Source organism: Camellia sinensis, chromosome 2 (genome assembly GCF_055761805.1).
Source record: "Camellia sinensis isolate YWXY chromosome 2, ASM5576180v1, whole genome shotgun sequence".
Lineage (NCBI taxonomy): Eukaryota > Viridiplantae > Streptophyta > Magnoliopsida > Ericales > Theaceae > Camellia > Camellia sinensis.
The window spans coordinates 19,786,329-19,811,982 of NC_138962.1; the positions used below are offsets into that span (position 1 = coordinate 19,786,329).

Below are 25,654 nucleotides of genomic sequence, written 5' to 3' on the forward strand. Positions count from 1 at the left end.
TTTTTTTTATTTCATTTAATATAAGTTATTTCATTTTGTATTTCATTTTTTTCTTCAATTTTATTTTTTTTTTAAATTGTGATTCTGTTTTTATTAATTATTTTTCATTACAATTAATAATTTATTAATTTCAATTATTAATTTAATAGAAGTTATAATATTCATTTTTTTTATTTCATTTAATATAAGTTATTTCATTTTGTAGTTCATTTTTTTTCTTCAATTTTAATTTTTTTTTAAAAGTTGTGATTATGTTTTTATTAATTTTTTTCATTACAATCAATAATTTATTAATTTCAATTTTAATTTTTTTTTTGTATTTCCATTTTTTTTTAAAAATTTATTATTTTTTTCCCATTATAAACCCTAGCTACCGCCGCCAGTGGTTAGGGTTTCACATTGCAGATCGCGATGGTGACGGTGGCAGTTAGCTTTGGTTCATCACCGTCAGGCTATCTCGCGAAGCCAGTAAGATCACGGAAGGTTGATCGCGAAGAGAAAGAGAGGAGCCGACGATGGCGATCGTGATTAGGTTTTCAGATTGTGATCACGGTGTCAATGACTGTGGTGACTGGAGGTGGCGACGAAGCAGAACGTGCCCTAGCCACCGCCTCTAGTGCGTGAGAGAGAGAGAGAGAGAGAGCTCTGGTTTGAGATCGCGACACGACATTGAGCTCTGTTTCAGATTGTGACGGTGAGCTTTGGTTTGAGATCGCGACGATTAGCACTGGTTTGAGATTGTCGCGTCGTCGATGGTGGTGGTTAGGGTTAGGGTTGTCGATGCCGGAAATCGATTCCGTCTCTCTCTGGTTTGTGAACAATGTTAAGATGTGGTTTATATATTTTGGTTTTTAGTAATAATTGAAATTGATGAGGGACATTTAAGTAATCTTGCCCCTCCAATACATCTTTCCGCTTAAGCTGTAATTACTTAAGCACCTCCCAGGCCATTTCTCAAAATTCATGATTTTTGGCTTAAATTAAGCTGCCAAAAGCTGAGTTTAGCTGAACCAAACACTCCACAACAGCTTAATTTAAGCCAAAAGTTGAGATAAGCTGCTTACAAGCTGTGCTAAACAGGCACAATATGTTGCATTACTCTTTGGAGATTGAATAAAACGAAACGGTATTTTTTTTTTTTGTAAGTTTTAGAAATATGGCATTCAATTTTTAGCCAAAAAAAAAAAATGAGAAATTAAATTAATTACAAATATTATATTAATATAATTTTTTTTATATGAAAAATTTAATAAAATTAATTATTTAAATTATCAAAATTAGACTTATAACAAACTCCACGCATGAGGAGAATATCGTCCAAGCCCCATTATAGAATAGGAGGAACCAAATCCCTCAAATTTACTGTAGAAAATGAATTTTAAAATAGCTTTCCTCTCTAATTCACATGTCTTGTTAGCCATGGATTTCATTTTACGCACGTTAGTTGGCTATTTTATTTTTGATTATTTTAATAGATTAAAATAATTATATTTGAAAATGGAGTTGAATTTTTTTTTTTAATTTGATATGATATTTATGAAAAAAAAAGTGAAATAATTGTCAATTTAATGCAACATTTTATGTTATTAACTATTTTAACCTATTTTATTTTTAGTGATATTTTAACCCAAAAATTCAAAAAAAACATATTGTCAAACACCCCATAGTATCAATAGGCATGCCTATTATTTTGATTCGAGGGTTCAACCTAGTCCTTTCTAGTAATTTAAATAATTTATTTTGTTGAATTTTTTTATATATATTATTCACAAAAAAATTAAGTCAATTGTACATGTTCAATCTATCTTGTTTGACACCAAAAAATAAATAATTATACTTTTAAAAGCACACTTTTCATTTTGTGGTGTCACAATAAATTAATTTAACTACAAATATGAAATTAATTTAATTTTTATGTATAAATAATATACATAAAAATTTATATACAACAAATTGTTTAAATTATTTAAACATGACCCATTATAAGTCTCTCGAGAAGATCACCCAGCCAGTACAAATATTTGGACCTGAGGGAGCCCAATCCTACGAAAATGCAAGTGACTCCAAATATTTTACTAATCAACAATGTTACAGATCTCTAAAAAATACAAAATTCACAACTTCACTTATCTGTGATTGGTCCCGGAAAGAAAAAAAAAAATACATTATTAGTCCACATCATTTTGGGAGTCATAGGAGTCCCCAACTTTAAAAATCTCAAGTATTTTTTTTATCAATATTTTTACTAAGGGGTTGTTTGGGGTGTCCTAAATAAGTGCACTTTTTGTCTTTTTGGACTAAAAAGTTGAGGGAAAAAATATGGATGTTTGGGTTAACTTTTTAACTTTTTATGGAAAAATGTGTAATAAAAAATAGTAAAAATTGGTTTGTAGAGGAAAATTAAGATTGGGAGTTGTGCAGCCGTAATTGTTGACTTTTGATGAATAGTGTTAACTTTTTAACTTTTTGAGTAACTTTTTGACTTTTGGCTTTTTTTAATTATCCCAAACTTGACCTAAATGTCTGAAACTCACACTATATAAATCCCATGTAAATTCCACACTTACATAAAATATTTAATAAAAATATTAATAAATATTTAGGATTTGTTTGAGATGTGAGTTGACTTTTGGCTATTTTAGTCTGAGGTTAAAAAGTCTCGTTTAGGATAAATTTTTTGACTTTTTTAAATTTTGTGATAGAAAAAATAAAATAATTATAATTTAGATGTGATATTTTGTCTTATTAAATTAAAAATTATATTTTACCTTTTTATAATTAAAATAACTAAAAATTAAAAAACCTCAAATACTAAACGAAGATTTAAAATTCCTAATACTACCCCAATCTTTTATATCAACGGTTAGTTACATTACCTGCAAACCAAACGAGTCTATACCGTTTGGTCTCTCAAGGCCGTCCATCAAGTTAGGTGGGCATCTACCTCGTCCTTGGCCGGCCCAACCATTGACCTCTTCACTTAAGATGTGCACGGATCAATGTTTCGACCAACCTATGATTTGACCTTAATCTTTGGTTTTGATGGATAAGGTGCCACGTGTACGGTGCCCCTTGGCTCTCCACCACAGACTCCCACTGTGTCTCCAATCACCACATCCATATCCGTTTTCCTCATGTTAGTTGAACTACGTGGCAGCTTTAGAATGGTTCAGATTATTATCTGATGATGATGTGCATAAAAAATGTCGCGAAAGACAGAGGAAATTAGAAGATAAAGAGACGACGACGTATCAAGTCCAAAGTCGTTCTTTTTATTTGTCGTCCCGTCATCATTGATATTTTCACTGAAACAAGATTTGCCAATCTCACTGCTCGCACCGCACGTCGCTTAGGGGTCCTTTGTTTATAAAATAATTCTAAAATTTTTTAAGTTTTTAATTTTTTTTATTAAAGACCAAAATAAATTAACTAAAAATAATAATGTAAAATTATATAGACATTTAGATATATAATAATTTAGTAAATTTAATATAATTACATCATTTTCTGCATAATTTAATTTGAATCATACTTATTCTATTGTCTTGAGTGAGTGGTTAATAAGACGAATAGAATGTGAGATATCATCTAATTTTGTACTAAAATATATAATTTATCTTTAATTAATGTTAAATTTGTCATTTAAAAATTAAAATGATTAAGGATATATTACAATTTAATGACATCAATGCAAAAGAAAATATTATTTATCTCAATAAATTTAAGTGCACAGAAGTGACACACTGAATAGATATATATGTTTCACACAAGAGGTAAGACTCACATATGAGACCACTAATTATAAGATATCTATGTTTTATTTTGTTTTTAGTCTTTATATTCATAACATTACTGTTATATAATTATCATTTTGTTTTTTAAGAATATCCTTCGGTAACATTTAATAATTCTTGAATTGTTTTTATATTGTTAAACAATTTTCTCATTCCTCCTCGAACTTTCCTTTATTCATTAAATTATCAAAAAGTTTAATTTTAAAATAAAAAACGCATGTATTTTTCATCAATCTTTAGTAATTATGTAAAGAGCATTTGCTATTTAAAATCAAGAATTAAATCTAATTTTTAAATCTAATGATATGACAATTAATTAGAATATTAAAGACAACGCTTTCTCTCATATATTCTCTAATTATCAATCAAACATATCACTCACATATCATTAAGTGTAAAAAATAAGACTAAAAAGTAAGTTTGTGTATCATTTTTCTTAAGTAAAATCTATAAAGCTCAACATATTTGCAAAGTAAGGAATTATTGGGAATACACTATTTTATTAGAGACATTTTTTCATAAATTTCTTTTCACCTATTTATGTTTCATTTAGTCCACATTATTTTCTTAGGTTCCAATAAATCCTATGAGTGATATAGTTACCAAAATACCCTTAATAATATTTACATTTACATTGTGAATGTTTCGTGATACATTGTGAATGTTTCGTGATGTGAATATTCACATTGTAAAATATGAATGTTCACATCACCAAATTGCTAACCGTTCAAAAAATATTTGTAAGGGTAGAAATGTCCATAAAATACTTTAAATATGAGAATTAGGATTTGATAAATCAAATGTCCAAATAATAAGATTTATTAGAATATAAAAATATCTTATGGACTAATTGGAATACAAACATTTGAAAAAGAATTTTCTAATAAATTTCCCATTTTGTTAATTTTTTATTTTTTATAGAAAGATATGAAAAATAATAATAATAATAATAATAATAATAATATAAGATCAAAATAAGATAAAAATACAACCAGCTTATTTGTTTCCAGCTTTCAGAAAATTTTAATTTTTTATTTTTCGTATTTTAATATTTTTAATGAATTTTTTTAATATTTTAAGCAATTTTTTTTAAGAACTTTTAGACACACCTAACATAAATACACTTAAAAAGTATAATATTTATAAAAACAAATCTATAAAAAATATACTATACGAAAATTCAGTACATTTTTCATATTTTTGTATATTTATTAATTTTTTAAAATATTTTTTCACAAATATTTTACTACTTAGATATATTTAAATAAAATATATCTCAAAAATAAAAAAATTACTTAAAATTTTAAAATATTTACTAAAAAACATATATGTAAAAAATGAAAATTTAAATTCTCAGGTCCGTTTAGGAAGAACTAAAGTGGGTTTTTTTGGCTATTTTAGTCACAAAAGATAAAATAGGTTATTTTAGTCACAAAAAACAAAACATCACATCCAATCTATAATCATTACACTTTTCTCTTACAAAAAAAGTCAAAAAAACTAAAAAAACTAAAAAATCCTTCCCAAACCAAATTTTTTAACCTAAGCTAAAATAATAAAAAAAATTCAAAAAATTAAAAAACCAACCGACTTCCCAAACAGAGGCTCAGATAATTAAATTCTGAAATCTAACCCACTGAATAATATGCCATTTTATTTGGGTTGTTCGGAAACAACCCAAAAGCAAAATACTGGGGCGTGGAGTTGACGCACCCGAGACAGGCGTGAATTCTGTCTTCGAACAACCGATTATCACAAAACACAACGCCACATTTTCAGCTAAAGCTTTCAACTGATGATAGCTCTTCAAATAGATAGAAAGGACGGAGAGTGCAGGGTTGAGAGAGAGAGAGAGAGAGAGAGAGAGAGCCTTTTGACAGTAATCGGTAGTTGTTGAAGAAGCTGAGCTTAATCTTCAATGGCGGTAGCATCCACATCTCTCGCACCTCAACTTTCCGGCCCCAAATCTGCAACATCCTCTTGCCCTCAGTTCACTGGACTCCGTCGATCTTGCTCCAAGCTCGACCACTCTCTCTCTTCCCCTACTCTATCTCTCTTCCAAACCCTCGATTCTCATGTCCGTCTCTCCTCCTTCTCTTCACGAAAAGGTTGCAGAGGCGTCGTTGCCATGGCCGGCTCCGGCAAGGTAATAGCCTCTCATTCTCTTCTCTCCTTTCAATTCGTTTTCTAGATCTCTATAATTGAGGCATCGAAATTAAACGAAATGTGTGAATTTCTATGATGAATCTATTTATGTGGAGTTGTTGGTTGAATTTAGGATTATTTGATTCACTAAATTATTATGCTAATTTAGTTGAATTGTTTGTTTTATTCTTCAAATTTGATTTTTTTTTTTTTTTTTTTGCCTTTGCTTTGCTTGCAGTTCTTTGTTGGTGGCAACTGGAAGTGTGTAAGTATTTTTTCCCCTTTTTCCCATTTCTGTCATAAAGCTATATATATATATATATCACATTTGTGGTTGCTGTTATCTTTGAATTACTATCCTCGTGGACAATGGATAGATCTTGAGGACTGTTTTTGGTATTATGCAAACCAAAGTGTAAAGAGTTCTTAATTCAATCAAGATATAAAAAGACAATAGGGTACCCTAAACTTTAACATTGAATGAGGGTAATAGTTCCCTTCATAGTCATGGACCAATATTTAGATGCCATACCATATATCTAGATAAAAGTCAACCTGTGTATATGCTGGGTTTTCAAGTAAAGGCAATAAATTTTCAAAAGATGCCATTTTTACTAAAAGGTTTCAAAATGTCTTCTTAATCTTGAAGAAACAATGTTTGGTTCATGTTTACCTTTTCAAAATGGAATCAATGCATTAATGGCACCATTAACTCATCAAGGGCACATCATGATACTTCCTTACAAACAATTCTCCCTACCCACTGTATAGGTTTTCTCAAGTTATGATTGGATATAAGCAATACAACAAGCCACAGAATAACACAGAACTCTTCCAAATTAGGAACCTTGGTTTCTTTACAAACCAAAGAATTCATATGAAGGGATTAATTGAGAAACATAATTTGAATAGTACCAACAAGATAATGGGAAAAAGGTAATATGAACTATTCTTTGATAAGAAACTCTTTTGTTGTAAAGTGAACTTCAAACAATTCCTTTGATTTCTTTCAAAAAGCCTATTCTTCTAGAAGGCTGTGTTTGGATCTTAGATTTGGCTAGAAATTTGAAAAGAGAATGTGTATGAAATATAAGCGAAATTTTTTCTCCGTTTCCCTTTCCAAATCCTTAGCCAAATCCATGATCCAAACATAGCGTTAGTGTATTTTGATTAAAGCTTTTCAACATTACCTGAAGGCTGGAGAGTAGGTTTCCAAGGCTGTTACCAGTTGTCCAATGTGTTGTTGGGTTGGGTCAACTAGAAATGAACCTAATATTTGGCTGTATCGGCACATTGTGACTGTTCTCAACCATGATCTCGAATTCCCAGGCATAACATCCCAAAACTTTTGCCAGTAAGCCAAGCAATGGCCCCCTAATTTAAAATATATTCCTTGTGTAACTTTGGATATTGTATCCACTACTGATATTTTCATTTTTTCTAGCTTTTGATGGTAATGTCTCTTATAGACTCTTCTTCCATTTTTATATAGAATGGGACAAAAGAATCTATCAGTAAGCTTGTCTCGGACTTGAATAGTGCGAAGTTGGAGCCTGATGTTGGTGAGTCATTGCTCCCCTTCAATAGAATATCTAAATATCAGTAATATCTTTTTTATGATTTTTGTCCTACACTCATTGCCCTCAAAACAAGGCATCCCCTTTTAAATACAAACCCCCCCCCCCCCCCCCCCCCCCCCCCCCCCCCGGAAAAAAAAAAAAGACCTTTTTCTCCATGGTGTATTATTCTAGTAGATGTAAAGTTTCATTTGGTCACTTTTAATTCATTTATCAGTGTTAAATATATAAAGTATCAAAATCTCAATTCTGTTTGATTCTACAGATGTTGTTGTTGCACCTCCCTTTGTTTATGTCGATCTGGTAAAGAACTCATTGACAGATCGGATTGAGATATCTGCTCAAAATTCTTGGATCGGAAAAGGTGGGGCTTTCACAGGAGAAATCAGGTTAGAGTGTTTCTTCTTGGTGACTTAAGAATATTGGTTGCATTGCACTTGCCATTATACATTTCCACTAGAGTCAGATAAATGTGTCCTGCAGCCCCTTTTACTTTCTTTATCCACAATTGGTGATAGGATTCACAGTTCTAGGAGATTATTTTGAATATGCTCGAGAAAAAAGCCAGGGTGTGTAGTTTTGTTATATTTTCAATGTTCTTCCATGTTTTGTATATGTATTTGTCAATTCAACAATGATATATGGCATTGGATAGGACAGATGCTATTATTGTCTGGTTCCCCAGTTTAAAACTGAGGCGGCATTGTGGTGGACAAATATGGGGTTTTTGGCCATGATCGTAACTGTTTAGTGCTCTGTTTCGGATTGCACTTCTGTTTACTCAGGAATGAGAATCTACAGCTGGGGTTTGCTTGTGTTCCATTTTCATGTTCTCATGGACCATGGGAAATAAGGATGCATTTCTGCCTATAGTAAAAGGACAAAGCCTGGTGTTTGTCCCCATTAATCAAGGCTGTTGGACTGCTGGAAGGGTAACACTTGAGATAGACCTAATCTGTGGCTTTATTTATACAATGTGGCTGCTGTCAGACTAAAGCCCACATTCTCATTCTTGGCCCGAGATTTTATCAGGCATTTCTGTCTATATGTCAATCTTACGATTTCACACAAGTAAACATGCTCACATTTCTGTTTGCAGTGTGGAACAATTGAAGGATATTGGTTGCAAGTGGGTTATTCTTGGACATTCTGAGCGGAGACATGTTATTGGAGAAGATGATCAGGTGAGGATTATCAAAAATTTGATTTCTTGAATCTTGAACTTCCAAAAGATAAAAGTCACCTATCTAAAATGAAAATTCATTGTCATTGGGTTATTAATTGTATTTTATGACAAATTGAGGCCATGTATTCGATTCATGACTGAATCACTCTCACTCACCTTCAGTTTATAGGAAAGAAAGCTGCTTATGCCTTGAGCCAGGGTCTCGGAGTGATAGCCTGCATTGGTGAATTGCTAAACGAGAGAGAAGAAGGAAAGACATTTGATGTTTGTTTTCAGCAAATGAAGGCTTTTGCAGGCAAGCTTCCCTGGTTGTGGTTTTTTCTCAGAAATTCACCATCTGTGGGATTTTTGTGAACCAGAAATGGCTTTGCTATATTTTTTTGGACATGTAACCCATGTCCATGATTTGCAGATGCTGTGCCCAGTTGGGATAATGTAGTAATTGCTTATGAGCCTGTATGGGCAATTGGAACTGGTAAAGTGGCAACACCCCAGCAAGCTCAGGAAGTACATGTAGCTGTTCGTGATTGGCTCAAAAAGAATGTTTCAGCTGAAGTTGCTTCTAAGACACGTATAATCTATGGAGGTATTATTATTTTTACACTCTTATCTATACAATCATGTAATTTTCTTTTGCTAGTTTTAGTTTTGGGATATATTAGAAGATATGAAGAAAGCCTTCATTTTTCAAAGCATCTGTGTCATAATCCTCTCTGTGATACTGAGAGATATGTGCTGAGGTCATGTAAAGTCTATGTCTGTATTACTTGTGGAAAAAGCATACTTTCTCTCTTTCTCTCTCTCTCTCTCTCCACGACACTCTTCATTCTGAATCACTGTCAGCAAGAGCTACCTCCTTCGTGCAGACCTCTGCACTTGACCCTCTACACTGTTCTTACCAGCTTTATTTGTCTGAATGCTCCTAAACTTCTAGATTTAGTTATCATATGCTTTTGCTCATATTTGCTAATCGGAATCCAAATCTCTTTTGCAGGCTCTGTAAATGGTGGCAACTGCGCTGAGCTTGCGAAACAAGAAGATATTGACGGATTTCTTGTAGGTGGTGCTTCCTTAAAGGTATCATACCATTCAAATCATCAATATGTGTATCATACTGGTTTCATTTCTATATTTCCATCTTGTGTACTGTACTGTATGGTTTCTATAATTCATTGCTTTCTAAATTGCATTGATTAAGTGCAAGCAGTGCCCTTTCATTGATTATTTAAGTAATGTCTTGCTACGTCTCCTTGGTCCAAACATCAAGTACCTTTCAGCCAAATGATGGAATAAATTCCTTTTGTCCACTTGAAAGGGAACAAAGTTGTAAAAAAGCCTTGGAAGTGTGCATTAGTTATTTGTAATTTGTATGTATATATATATATCAAACATGTATATTTTGTGTTATGTATATATTAAGAATTTAAGATGCGATACAGTAAGAAGACTTGGGATCTTTCGTTCCCCAAAAATCTGTTGGTGTATCCATGATTAAAAGTTTGAATTTATGTGTTGCAGGGTCCTGAGTTTGCAACCATTGTCAATTCGGTAACTTCCAAGAAGGTAGCTGCTTGATCATTCATGGTGACTTTGGCAACTGGGCAAATAAATGGCTTAAGGAGTCACGTGAAAACTTATGAGCTAATTCAGTTTGGTGGGATTTTGATAGTTTTTCCATTTTTCCCCTGCCATGAATATTTAAAAAAATAAAAAATAAAAAAGGACAAGAAACGTGGCTTTCATTTGATTGCTTGATCTGTTTGAACAAGAAAGATTGAAGATATAGAATAATTGTCAACTTAGTGGCATATATGTTGAGTTGTGTTGCTTTGCTTATTCCTCATTAGAATAAGACAACTAGACACCACATGTTTTTAGCATCTATGAACATTGCTTGTGCTATATATGACTCTTTTCTATGAAAAATAATTTCTGTTTTGAAAGGTGTTTTACTACAAACGAAGGTTTCGAAAATTGGTTGCGGTGACACGCTTGCAGTTGCGGGGTGTGAAAGTCGTAGCGTAAGGTTGCAATAATTGGAACTGTGAATTTTTAAATTTTTTGCACAATTTGAAAAAAACTTATCAATAGGCATATTTTTTTTTTTTTTCAAAATTACATTTATTAGGGTTTAAAATAAATTTTGATCAATTTTTGTTAAATTTTATGTATGATATATATTTCATATTTTTAAATCACTATAAAATGTGTTTTTTATATTTTATTTTAATAGTTAATAAATAACTTTAAGAATAATTGATTTTAAATGTTTATAAAATTATTTTTGATCAATATTTGAACTCACTAAATAAAAGACTATTTACAATTATTAAATGAAATGATTATAAAAAAAATTCTGTTATAAACAAAAATTATTTGGGCTAATGATTTTTTTTTTAAAGATATTTTTTTAATCAACACTTTATAGTTAATTAAATAAAATTATTTATAATTAAGTATTAAATAAAATAAAAATTTTATTGTAAGTAAAAATTATTTTTGAGCTACTGGTTTTTTTTAAAGATATTTTTTAGACAACGTATTATACTAACAAAATAAAAATATTTATAATTAAATATTAAATGAACTGATTATGAAAATAAATACAATCACTGTTTATATATTTTTTATTTTACATACTAATGTAATGAAATAAAAATTAAAAAAAAATTATAAAGAAAAAAATCATACAAAGTTTTTCTTTGAGTTTGAATCACTTGAGTATTCATTTTTTTTTTTTTTTTGGAAAAAAAAGTTATTCAAAATATTGTAACGATGTGTAACGGCCGTTATGTAACACCGAAACGACCGTTATACATGTAAATTTTCGTCACATCACAAAAATGAATGTTATAAATAACGCTTACCACTACAACCATCACATAAAGACCATAATCTTTACTTAACACCATTTTAAAACCTTGCCACATACTATTAAGTACATTCTCCCAGTAGGCTTTTATTTGAAAAGGCGACACCCTTTCTTTCAACTGAGCTATTATGTTCAGTGGTTCAAATTACCGTTGCTCAGCAACCATCTGAGAGCTTCTAAACATGCAACAGCCTCTGCCATGAACAGTGAACAAGCTGGAAAAGGACCGTCTTCTAGCCTTTCTTCTACCCTTAGTCTCCTGAATATACTATATTTTGTTGTGTTACATAAGAAAAGGTTATTAACTTTAAGTGAACTCTTATTGTTGAGCCTCTAGTAACTTGATGTTATTGCACCCATTGACACCATAGTTCATTGTAATTTGGTAAACAATGTTTCCAAAGTGGGTAGGGTTAGTCAAATGGTAAACTATTTGAACAAAATCACATTTTCAAATCCCTCGGGTATTTCCTTTTCAAATCTCCTGATTTTGGTCAACCTTCTTACCTCTATATATTTTCTGTTGGTGATAATTATAAATAAAACATCAGAAAATAAATAATAAAAATTACAATAACTATTATAAGGGCTAAGGCGCGGGAAATTTACTCTCTTTAAAGAGATTCAAGCCCTCTGCGGTTAGGCAAAGCCACACACCGGTGCAGCAGAAAAATCCTTGACTTGTCCTTCCAGATACAACAGCCCGACTAAGTCGTATGGTTAACCAATACTGCATAATTGGTTGAATCCAAAACTTTATCACATAAATCATTTTTTATTTGCCTGATAATTTCACACAAGACATAATAAAAGCAACCAAAACTTCTTCTCGTATATCTCAAGATAGGACATAGCTCAATATATATAGGAGAAAAGGCTACGAGGGTCTTCCTTGGTGGATAAGAAAAGGAAGACTTGGAAGACTTGAAAGGATAAGACTTGGCGAAGACTTATCTTGGAAGACTAGGAAGACTAGGAAGACTTGATGTGGATAAGAATGGGGAGACTTGACCAAGACTTGGCAAAGACTTGAATGGTAAGTAAACTTGGTAGAAAAGAAAAGAAAACCGACCTATAACACATTATAATATTAAAATACCTGCTAACATTCTCCCCCCTATTTTAATATTATAGGTAACAAAAACTGAGATTATTAGGCAAATAAGGATATTATGCATCATGGTAGGTGTGCTCTGCATTGAACTTCCATTAGTGAAACAATAATATCTACTCCAAAGCCAATAGTATGCTCAGCATTGAACTATGACTACTTAAGGGAAATAAATAATTATTGCACACACATAATATTCCAAGTGTTCACAAAAGCTTTAAAAGCTAGCACATTACGGCCTTGTGCGATCCTAGGATTCATGAGTGTATTTGAGAATTAGCCCAAATCTCATAGGTAGCAGCCCCACTACCACACTCACATAGCTGAATTCTGTCAAGGGTGTTCCTGTTACTAAGGCACCCCACTCAATAAGAGTTACAGAAATTCATTAAGAGTTTTTTAATAACCCAGCCTCTACAACGTTACAGGATAAATGCACTTACATCACAGGGATGGGTAAAAAGTAATTTTAGTGCATTTCTCACGGCCATCATATGATAATTTTTCTCATTGAACCCAGTTATAGGATCTCTAGTCCTTGGGTTGAGTATCCTCATACATGGCTCCTGCTATATTCAATGGGCTTCAACCCTATCCCCCTCGATGTATTTCAGACTCTATCTCTTGCTAAGGCCTTAGTTAATAGATTTGCAAGATTATCACCAGATTTAATATAATCCACATTTATGATGCTATTATTCATATAAGATCTCACAGTACTGTGTTTTCTTCTGATAGGTCTGGATTTACCGTTATAATAACGGTTATTAACTCGATCAATTGCTGCGGTGCTATCACAATGAATCAATATAGGTGGAATTGGATTTTCCCAATAAGAGATTTCATTTAACAAATCTCTTAACCAATTTGGTTCTTCACTAGCTATAGCTAAAGCAATAAGCTCAGCCTCCATTGTTGAATTAGCAATAAGGGTTTGTTTTTTCGATTTCCAACTTATAGCACCACCTTTCAATGTAAATAAGTAACCAGTGGTTGATAATGAATCACCTGACAAGGTATTCCAATCGTCATCACTGTAACCTTCAAGTACTACAGGATACTTATTATAAAACAAGCCATATTTTATGGTACCAGATAAATATTTCATAATACGCTCAATGGCTAGCCAGTGATCACTGCTAGGCTTGCTCGTAAACCTGCTAAGTACTCCAACTGTATATGCAATGTCAGGTCTAATACAGTCAGTCGCATAACGCAAGCTACCAATCATACTAGCATAATCCTTTTGATTAATTACATCCTCATCATTTTCAATAGGAAATAAACGCACATGAGGATCAAAAGGAGTAAGAACATGCTTGCAGTTATAAAAATTATATTTTCTCAAAATTTTCTCAACATAATGCGACTGATCAAGAAATATACCATCATAGGTTTTGGTAATTTTCATTCCCAAAATATAATTAGCCTCACCAAGATCTTTCATATCAAAATGGCTACTAAACATATTTTTAGTTTCCTCGATGATATGCAAATTAGAGCCGAATATAAGTAGATCATCCACATAGAGGCTAATAATGACATGTGAATTCTCTTCAGATTTATAGTAAATGCATTTATCACATTCATTCGTTTTATAGCCATTCTCAATCATGTAGGAATCAAATTTCTCATGCCACTGTTTAGAGACCTGTTTTAAGCCATATAGGGATTTAACTAGTTTGCACACTTTGCTTTCTTGACCGGGTTCCACAAAACCCTCAGGTTGATCCATATAGATTTCTTCACCTAGGTCTCCATTTAAAAAGGCTGTTTTAACATCCATTTGATGAATTTTTAATCATGAATTGCAGCCACTGCAATTAATAATCTAATAGATGTAACTCTAGTAACTGGAGAAAATGTATCAAAAAAGTCAAGATCTGCTTGTTGTTTAAAACCTTTTGCAACAAGCCTTGCTTTATATTTATCAATAGTTCCATCCGATTTAAGTTTTTTTCTCAAAACCCATTTACAGCCAATAGTTTTACAACTTGGTGGTAAATCTACTAATACCCAAGTTTTATTAGATAATAATGATTCTATCTCATCATTTACAGCCTCGCTCCAAAAAACAGAGTCAGGAGATGCCAAAGCTTCTTGTAAAGTTAATGGAGTTTCCTCCACATTAAAAACATGATAATCAGGGCCAAAATCTTTTTCTAATCTAGCTCTTTTACTCCTTCTAGGTTCAAAACCTATAGGATCTTGGTTTTGTAAAAAAGGAGTAGAGGAACTAGTTTCAGATAAAATATTTTCTTGATAATTTTAACCCCCCACCATTTTTAGATTTAAAAGGAAATTTTTCTTCATGAAAAATTGCATCAACTAATTCAAAAATTATTTTGTTTTCAATATCAAAAAATCTATAGGCTGTACTATTTGTTGCATATCCAAGAAAAGCACAAGCGGCAGCTTTCACACCTAATTTAGGTCTTTTAGGGTCCACAAGTCTAACAAAAGCTAGACAACCCCAAACCCTCAAATATCTCAAATTTGGCTTATGCCCTTTCCACAACTCAAAAGGTGTAACTTTTATTTTTTTATGTAGCACTCTATTCATAACATAACATGCTGTTAAAATTGCTTCTCCCCACAAATTTGAAGGAGCACCTGCTTCAATTAGCATAGCATTTGTTAAATCAGTTAAAGTTCTATTTTTCCTTTCTGCTACACTATTAGATGCAGGTGAATATAGTGGAGTAGTTTCATGGATTATTCCCGAAGACGAGCAAACGAGTTGAATCCAAAAGATTCATACTCCCGACCTCTATCACTTCTATACCTTTTAATCTTTTTACCGAATTGATTTTCAATTTCAAGAAGAAATTCTTTAAATTTTTCAAAAGCATCACTTTTATTTTTCAACAAGTATACATAAGTGTATTTTGAAAAATCATCAATAAAAATGATAAAGTATCTATTTCCACCACGTGTTAAAATTCCTTCAAATTCACATAAATCAATGTGAATTAATTTTAACAATTCAGTATTTCTCACCACACTTTTATGAGGCATTTTAGTTATTTTTGCTTGACTGCAAACTTCACATTTCTCAAACTTATTTGTTAGTCTGAGAATTAATCCTAAACTACTCATGACTCTCACATATCGGCTATTAATATGACACAGACGAGCATGCCAACAATTCATAGAAGGCAGCATCTAAACAGAAACATGTGCTTTCTTATTCTCAACATTTAATTTAAACATACCATTACCGGCATACCCTTTCCCCACAAATATGCCTTTTTCAGTAATTACATATTGGTCAGATTCAATAGTCTGCTTGAAACTAGCTTTGTTGAGCAAATAACTCGACATCAAATTTTTTCTCATGAACGGTGTGTACAACACATCTTTTAAAACAAGCACATGTCCAGAGGTAAAATTCAGCTCAACATTTCCACACCCGAGCACCTTGGTTAAACTTGAGTCACCAAGCATAACAGTCATCTCCTCATTAAAAGGAGTGAAATCTTTGAACCAATTTTTATCATAGCAGACATGCCTATTGGCACTAGAGTTTGCCCACCACCTTTCCACAGATTGAACCATAAAAATATCTGTAATCATAGCCACAAACGGTTCCTCGGTAACATTAGCCTGTGGTCGAGACTGTTGTTTCCGAAATTTGTAAATTTAAGCAATATGCCCACTTTTGCCACACACAAAACATGTCACATTTGTCAGATCTTGTGAAGAGGGTTCTTGGTTCCATTTTTTTTACCTCGGGTAATTTTTATTTTGTGGTCTTCCAGTATTTTTCCAAATTTTCTTAACTGGCTTCAAATGATTATTTTTATGAAATCGACCTTTAGGTAAAGTATTTCCAGAAGTTAAATTTACCTTTGTAGTGGAATGCTCTTGTGTCATAAGCGCATCTTGTCCTCATGCTTCCTCCTCCACCCGAATCCGTGTGATTAGAGTCTCCAAGGACGTCTCTTTTTGCTTGTGGAGCATTGACTTCTGGAACTCCCTCCAAGATGATGGTAGTTTGTTAACAATACCTGCTACAATAAGATTGTCTCCAATTTTGATGCTTTCGGATCTAACTTCAACCACTAACATATGAAAATCTTGAACTTGCTCCACTACTGATTTTCCATCTATCATTTGATAGCGGAAAAAACGGCTTGCAGCATATTTTTTAGCACATGCCTCTTCAGTGTCATATTTGTTCTGCAAGGCTTTTCAAATTTTCTTGGCAATGGTGTAAATAGTATCATAATAATCATAAAATTGGTTTGAAAGACAATTCAAAAGATAGTATTGACATTTATACTCATCTGTGTTGTATTTCTCGATTTTTTCAAGATGAGCGGCATACTCCTCGTCGGCCATCTCTTCAGTGGGGACTTTGTTTGGATTTTCTCGGTCAGGATATAGGCCACCTTAAGAAGACTGAGGTAGAAAAGCACCTTGCCTTTCCATCTCTTGAAATGAGCTCCCTTGAACCGGAAGGGCTTGTTGAGATCGCCGGTATTCTCGTTGGCTTCTCTAGCACCGGCTCCATGAATTTTTGCTATTTGAATCTCCTTAAAATTGTTGGTGATAATTACAAATAAAACACCAGAAAATAAATAATAAAAATTACAATAACTATTGTAAGGGTTGAGACGCGGTAAATTCGCTCTCTTTAAGGAGATTCAAACCCTCTGCGGTTAGGCAAAGCCTTACACCGGTGCAGTAGAAAAAACCTTGACTTGTCCTCCCCCAGGATACAACAGCCCGACTAAGTCGTGTGGTTAACCAATACGGCACAATTGGTTGAACCCAAAACTTTATCACATACACCATTTTTTATTTGCCTGATAATCTCATACAAGACATAATAAAAGCAACCAAAACTTCTTCTCGTATATCTCAAGATAGGACATAGCTCAATATATATAGGAGAAAAGGCTATGAGGGTCTTCCTTGGTGGATAAAAAAAGGAAGACTTGAAAGACTTGAAAGGATAAAACTTGGCGAAGACTTATCTTGGAAGACTAGGAAGACTTGATGTGGATAAGAATGGGGAGACTTGACTAAGACTTGGCAAAGACTTGAATGGTAAGTAAACTTGGTAAAAAAGAAAAGAAAATCAACGTATGACACATTATAATATTAAAATACCTGCTAGCGTCTTCCTATTTCAAAAGCTTCCCGTCAACCTTCTTCTACATTCAAAGTAGTTGTACATATATAGGCTTTTAGAAAGAGATTCGAGCACCAGATTGTGTTAATTTATTTTTATGAACTTGTTAATATCGTACTTAACAAAAACTATATGTATAATCGACCCTCACTATCATTGTGAATCAAATATCTTTTCCACAGCCCACGTGGTACCCTTAACAGAGTGCTATTAGCAAAGGCAATATGCCTTAAAGTGCCAATACACAGGCATGAATCCAAAGCAGAGAGAAGTACTTACAAATTGATTATTATTGATTTGATGAGAGCATCTCTCCAGCTATAGCTACTCTTTAGTGATGAGGTACGGATATTGGTATTGGTACGATATGGATATGTCGATATGATAGGAAAGTTTAGTACGCTTGTAAAAAAAATATTTATTTTTAACTTAGAATAATGTAAAAATTAATTAAATAATTTAATTTGTTAAGATTCAAGCTACAATTAACATTTAATACCAAAAGTAAAGGTATAAATTAAAATTAAATGTCAATAAATTAAATAACTTACAAACTAGGGCAAAACACCAATAAATTCCAAATTTTAATATGTTAAACCATTTGGTCATGCCTTTTATTTTGTAGATTAATAAGTCATATTTAAATGTTAAAAGCTCGCTATAGGCCTTTTTTAAATTTCCCTCTTTTCCGAACATTAGCAACATTAACTACACCAACAACATCATCAAACATCAACTACATCATAAAACATCATCAACATTGATCAAACATCATCAACATTGATCAAACATCAACTACATCATCAAACATTATCAAATATCATCAACATCACCAACATTATAAAACGTCATCAACATCATCAAACATCAACTACATCACCAAATATCATCAACAACACCAACATCATAAAACATCATCAACAACATCAAACATTAACTACAAAATCACCAACATTGTGAACATCATCAAACATCAACTATATCTTCAACCTCATCAAATGTCATCAACATCACCAACATCATCAACATCATCAAACATCAACTACATCATCATACATCACCAACATCACCAACATTGTGAACATCATCATACATCAACTACATCTTCAACCTCATCAAACATCATCATACACCAATATATGATACAATATATAAATGTTTATACAATATAACAAATAAAGATATCATACCAAATATAAAATATAACAAACAAAGATACCATACCAAATATAAAAATGACTAAATGGTTTATAAAAAAACACTCAAAACTAGATAGAGCAATATTTCCCAATATGAGATTTATGAGTAATTTTTCCTACAAACTATAGTTTAGTTTTAAAAACATGTTAAGCATAAAAATAAAAATAAAAATAAATCTAGTGAAATTGAGTTTTATCTTTGTAGTAGAAGAAAATATTATTTCAACTAAGTTATGGTACGACTTGAGTATATAGTAAATACGTCTTGATATGTCAAAAATTAATAAGAAAAAATTTAGATATATGTTTCGTGTACCGAAACATATATAGAAGTACTATACGAAGTACCATACCGATAAATATCCAATACAAATACGAGATGTTTTTTTCGAAATACCCATAATTCATAGGTCTTTTTACCTATTTCAGTTGTTTTCATGAAATTCCATTCCATAGTGTTAGAGCAATTCTTTTAAATATATAGCCAATTGGAATCAGCTGCTTGAGTGCGCATTTGCCCCAAAAAACAAAGTTAGGAAGAATCCATACTCAAGGCATATATGCTAAAGCAAACCCCGTCCTAGCTCTCATCTCTCTCTCTCTGTATCTTATATAAAGCCTTCATGCACACTACAGAGGAGAGAGACACAGAGAAAGAGAGATGGAATGGCTGTACCCAAAGAGGAGAGGTCCAGAATGGAAACAGGGGTGGACAGGGCAGACATTGGCCTCCATCTCCATCCCTCCATTCCCATTGCTTGCCATCTTCGCCATTGTCATCTTCTTGTTGTCACTCTCCCAATACACAAACTACAAGGCACAGATGCAACACACCATGATCAACTTGCAGCTCTTCCTCTTCCTGTTGCCCATACTGCTTATCGTCATCATGCTTTCAGGATTAACCAGTGGCAGGTTCAACTTCTGGTTTTTGCAGTCGGAGCACAACCCAACTCACCGGAGTGAACGAGGAGGAGGAGGAGGAGGAGGTTCACCTTGGGGTGTTGCCATCTTGGTGGTGGTGCTTCTGTTGTTGGTTTCTTTCCAGTCCTCATTTCATTCCAAGTGGTTTGGATCCGTATGAAGGTCAGATTAGTAATTACACGTGAGATCTCCGTATTTGTATTTAGTAATAAAAAAATCAGACAAAAAATTTGTTTATGTATAACATTAAAAAAAAAACCTATATGTTAGATAAAGAAAAGAGTTTGAAACCTTATGACTTACATGTAAATGTGAAAGTGGATGTGTTTCATTTTGTTGATGCGGGTATGTTAATGTTGATGTTAATTCCAATTTTTGGTTTGTTTTATTTTTATTTTTGTATTTATAAGTTTTTTTTTTTTTTTTTTTTTTTTTGAAAATATAGTACATGTCAATTTTTGGTAGCATATTGTATTTTTTATTCCTTTTTAGATCACACGAACCTGTCCTGCTCTACTCTGCATTCATGGTTCTTCATGGGACGTGGCATGGGAGGGATCACGGATGGTACTCTATTATTTGTCAGGCTTTGAAGAATTTTTTAGATAATATCACACACATACAACGTTGAATAATTTTCGCTTTCAGTCATTTTCTTCTCTTCTGCATTCGATTACGTTGTCTTTGTTTAAGAGATTTGAAATAAAGAGAAAAGTTAAGCGGAATATGAATAAAATATACATATATTTTATTTAATTTCACATGTTTTTTTTATTTATTAAATTTCTTACCAAATTTCCTAACCAAATATGCGTTAAGAAAAATAATATAAATATATTATTAAAAATATGCACAAAACATAATATTAACAGACACGATATTCATCTTGAATAGAAGTCAATTCCACAAGATCGAAGCATTTTTTGCCCTTTTATGTTTTTTCAAAAAATAATTAAATTATGTGTTTAGCTCCATTCTCATATATTCATATACTCATACAGTGAGGAAAAAATAAAAAATAAAAAATAAAAAAAAAAGACTGAATATCCAAAGAGGAGATCAAATTGTTCGTCCTTATCTCTGTTGTATCTTGTTCCAAATTATCTCTATACTCTCCCTTTATTTTTGGATTGTTTTGGAAAGTTAAAAAAAAAAGTTAGCTTTTTGATTTTGATTTTTTTTTTTTTTTAAAAAAAGTACATTGCAAAAATATAAAGAGATGATATGATAAAAAATAAGTTAAAAATTAACCTTTAGCTTTTAGCCGTCTTTCCAAAAGAGGCCATAGAAATAATTTCATTTCAGTGTAAATTTAGAAAAGTATTTTCAAATTAATGATGATTTTATAAGTATTAAAAAGTGAAATCAAAAAATTTTTGATGGATGTGCAAGACAAAATAGATTAAAATAGCATTAAAAAACAAAATAGTACTAAAAGTTTTGATTTTTTTGGCTAAAATGGTACTGAAAAAAGACCAAATGAGCAAAAAAATATTTAAAAAGACAAAATGTCACATTAAATCTATAATAATTTCACTTTTTCTCTCATAACTATCATATCTAATTACAAAAAAGATTCAACTTTTTTTTTTTCCGAATACAACTATTTTAACAAATTAAAATAACTTAATAAAATAGCCAACTACCCAAAACACCCACCAAATTGAACAAATTTCACTCACACGAAATTTTCCCTTTTTATTATCCCTCGTCTTAAACTATCTTTGGGATTCCCTGTGTCCAAACAGCTCCAAAATCATGCCAATAATTTCTCCAAGTGATGGGTCAAGGACTGAAATGTCATTGGGCCACGACCCCAGTGGTAGGTATGGTAATTGAATATAACAGTTGTAATCAAATGTAAATCAATTCATTAATCAAGTCTTATGCTATGACCCACCACGATAGATTGTGTCCTTCAGCCCAGTTACATATGTTACGTAACATTCTGGATAACTCATAGAAAAATAGTATCAATTCATTAATCATAGAGAACACGCCAAAAAAAAAAAAAAAAAAAACAAATTAATTAATTAAATTAAGATATTAATGGAGTTTAATTAATATTTACATCGCTATCAAGCTAAAAATCTTGCTCATTTCCGGCCATCATGCCAATTTGTCTCACTTATAGTTTTTAATTTTTTTTTTCTTAAGTGGATTGAAAGAAAGAAAATGATACTTATCACCATTTTTTTATTTTTTTATTTTTTTCATAGTTTGTATCATGAAAGCATTTAATTATTTGTCTAACTTTATTTAACCAAAGAAATTACAAGAATTGAAAGAAAACACTTTACTCTTCCAAGTTTTATGTAATTTTGAAGTGTTTTAAGCATTGCACTTTATAAACACTGACGTGCTTCGCATTTTAAGAAATAAGATTTTTCGAGAGCTAAAATGAAACTTTTAATTATTAGTTGCCTCTTTAAGAGTCAAAATTCCAGACTTGCTAATCAAGACATCATGTTAAATTAGAAGGCAAAAAGTGAAATTTTCCCTTCAATAAACAAAAATAATCAATTAAAATGAACAAATCATGAAAGCATAACAAGTATTTAAATAACAAACGATCAAAATAATTCCACACTAGTTGGCTTGAACCATGACATTTGCTTTTTTAACCACTAATGTTGTGTTTGGTTGGGGGATTTGGAGAAGGATTTGGAAAGGGAAATGGAAAAGGTAGGTGAAATGTGAATAAATCATGCCTATATTTCACATAGTTTCACACACCTTTTCCCTTTTCCTTTCCAAATCTCTCTCCAAATCCCCTAACCAAACACACCATAAGCGATTCAAGCACCAAAAGTAGCAAAGCCAAGTTGATCAACTCATGTCCACCAAGTTAATTACAATTTTACAGTAAATTAAAAAGCTAGTAACAATTATCCAACTAGTTTCATACATCAAACAAGAACCCAAACTTCATATTTACATCAACATGAGTTAGTAACCAGGTCAATTATTTATACATCACCTCTTTTACATTCACATAATCCGATCACATAATCAAAAAGTTATATCCGATTCTAAATTTTTTTTTTTAAATAATAACAAAAACGAGTAACCACACAAACCACATACTATATATTTAGTTCAAACATGAGAGTAATCACATAGTCAATCTCTAATTTCATCTAATAAACACCACACCTCTTCTACGTGTACAAAATCTGATGAGAGTTGTGTCCGATTCTATCCACTTAGAAATTTTCTAAACACACAACACTTGGCACAATCAATTACCATCTACTCATAGTAAACCGACCAAAACAAGTAAATAGTTATCACACCTTGTAAGCATTAAATAAACCAACCGTCAAGGAAGCTAGACTGGTACTGCACCATGACAAGCAACAGCAAGATCACGGCGGCGACACCCCAAGGAGAGCTCCCCTCCGACGGCTGGTAGTGGGTCCGCCGCCGCCTCTCAAACGGTGACATCCCAAACAACCAATTGGAATCTTCCAGACTAGACAACCAACGAACAACAAATAGTAAAACCACTGGTATGAGCAAAAGAACCCAACCCATGTTCTGTTCTGTGGTCTCAACAACTGACTCATAAGAAGCATACCATTGGATGCCAAAAAAGAAAAAGATCACAGCTAGGATTAGCAGAACTGGGTATGGAAGAGGATTCAGTGTGAACACCTCCATGATAGAGGAGGCTGTGCTTCTTCTGTATGCCATTAAAGGGAGCTCTTTGTTGTTCTGAAGCTTTGGACTAATTCAAAGGTTTTTGGAGAAGAAAGGGCCAATGTATTTATAGCTTGAAATTACACGGATGACGATTTTGGTAGGTTAGTGGGATAGTAGATTAAAGTTGTGATGGGTGTTTTGAGAGCCGTCGATTTCTCGTTTTGGGTCTTTTGTTCAATGATCAAAACTTTGTGGGGTTGTGAATGGTTTGAAACTCTTTCAAAGTAATGCCAAAAAACAAATCATAAGTTGTACAAAAAAAATTATGTGGGTTAGGTTTATTTTGTGTGATAGGGTACACAAAATGAATTTAGGTTACACAATATTTTTTTGGTACTTTTATGTGGAAGTAGTGTTATTAAATCAAATCCTATCGTGTTCCTTTAAAATATTTAAAGTAATATTAGAAATCTCAAAGGTTTACTAAAATTTTTATTAAATATTCCACGTAAGTATCCTCTATTTATTTTCATCAATCATTTCTAGTTGTATAGATAGAAAAGGACTACCACATCTTTTATATTAAAATGTAAATTTTACCCTCAATTATTTTTGTATCTATATACTATCTGTATTAATTTTAATTATTTTAATCTTACTTAAAATAAGATCAATATAATTATATCTAACTTCTAAAACTTTATAGATTTTCTTCTAAACTTCCGAGATGGTTTGTGTGATTTATCCTATATTTTATATACCTATAAATATTGCTGATATTTCGGAGAGTTCCTAATTGGTAGGACCCAGATAGACTTGTTCCTTTATCAGGATTAGGTTCAAATAATATCACAATTTTTTAGTCCAGCTTGTCCCCCCCTAAAAAAACTATAGTTTACTAATTATACCTTGATTGACGCCACTCAAGGACACCACTAACTGTAAAGCAAGTGTAAACCATTATAAATATCACCCCCAACAATTATAAATAACACTCCCATTGAATATCATAATGTGTCAAGGTTCCAATAAAATACTGGTCGAGAAAAATAAGGAAAAGGAAAGATTCATTCATACTTGGAATTAATTGATCACATTATTAAGACACTTTATTTATTTATATATTTTTATAATTGGTAGAGATAATAAGAAAAAAGAAAGTTACGTTACACAATTGTAAACCTCAAACTTAAGCATCACATACCATAAAGGAAAGTCAAAATGAACTCGACATGCTTTCTTAATCATACATATCTTCAGAAACAATCGAGTGCTATCAACAAAAATAATCCACAAAAACTTCAAAAGTTGAGACTTCCTAGATTGAAAGACTGAGCTTAAAGAGAAATTTTCCAAGAGCAATCTATTTCTTTCACGAAATGAAAAGCTATGTTCAAAACAAGGTTATGCATTCCCTATCAAAGTAGAACAATCACCCATCCCCTACTTGAACTTCAGACCTACAACTATTTACCAGTCACCACTCATTTTCCAAAATTTTTAGAGAATTAGAATCAATTAATACATGTAGGATATAACATAATTCAATCCCGGCATCCATATAGTAGTAAAATGAAAAACTGGCAAGTTCACTAGCCTCTTCTTTGTCCAGAAGTTGAGAAGCACAGGCAAATCCTGGGCAGCCTCAATCCTAGATGAAATGAACACGAGGAGATCCTTCTTAAGGGAAAGAATTTCCTTTCTCTCAGTCATTTCTTGGCAAAGCAAAAATGGTACGACTCTGCAGGCTCACAGCAATAAGCAGGAACATGAACAAGTCAATTCTACATGCTTGAAATTATACTTAACTTAAGAAACAGAATTGAATTCTACTAATTGACAAGAACTATCAATCAAAGCTGAGTTCTGAAGATCTTGGAAGATTTCAGAATCGAGACCTCATTTAGGTTGGACATTAGAACATCAGAAAGTAAATTTCCAACAAGAAGATGGTTATGTCATGAAATACAAGCCAGATCAAAGAGGAGTTAGATGATAAATGAAGCAGCAAAAATTTTAAAATAAATAAATAAATGCATTCCAATCAGATAGTGATGCACT

At 32.1% G+C, this 25,654-nt stretch overlaps 1 protein-coding gene and 1 long non-coding RNA gene across 2 annotated transcripts; both read left to right on the forward strand.

Moving 5' to 3' along the window:
* Positions 1-5,436: 5,436 nt before the first annotated feature.
* On the forward strand, positions 5,437-10,510 carry LOC114299220 (triosephosphate isomerase, chloroplastic). The gene is made up of 9 exons (XM_082904097.1): positions 5,437-5,940; positions 6,178-6,204; positions 7,432-7,501; positions 7,782-7,905; positions 8,616-8,700; positions 8,865-8,997; positions 9,115-9,288; positions 9,697-9,779; positions 10,221-10,510. Exons 1-9 carry the CDS (start codon positions 5,713-5,715, stop codon positions 10,275-10,277), a joined length of 981 nt encoding a protein of 326 aa, XP_082760223.1. The 5' UTR covers positions 5,437-5,712; the 3' UTR covers positions 10,278-10,510.
* An 11,929-nt stretch (positions 10,511-22,439) lies between these two features.
* LOC145806660 (uncharacterized) lies at positions 22,440-23,685 on the forward strand. Its single transcript, XR_014349981.1, has 2 exons — positions 22,440-22,580; positions 22,743-23,685. It is a non-coding gene; the product is annotated as an uncharacterized LOC145806660 (long non-coding RNA).
* Positions 23,686-25,654: the final 1,969 nt, after the last annotated feature.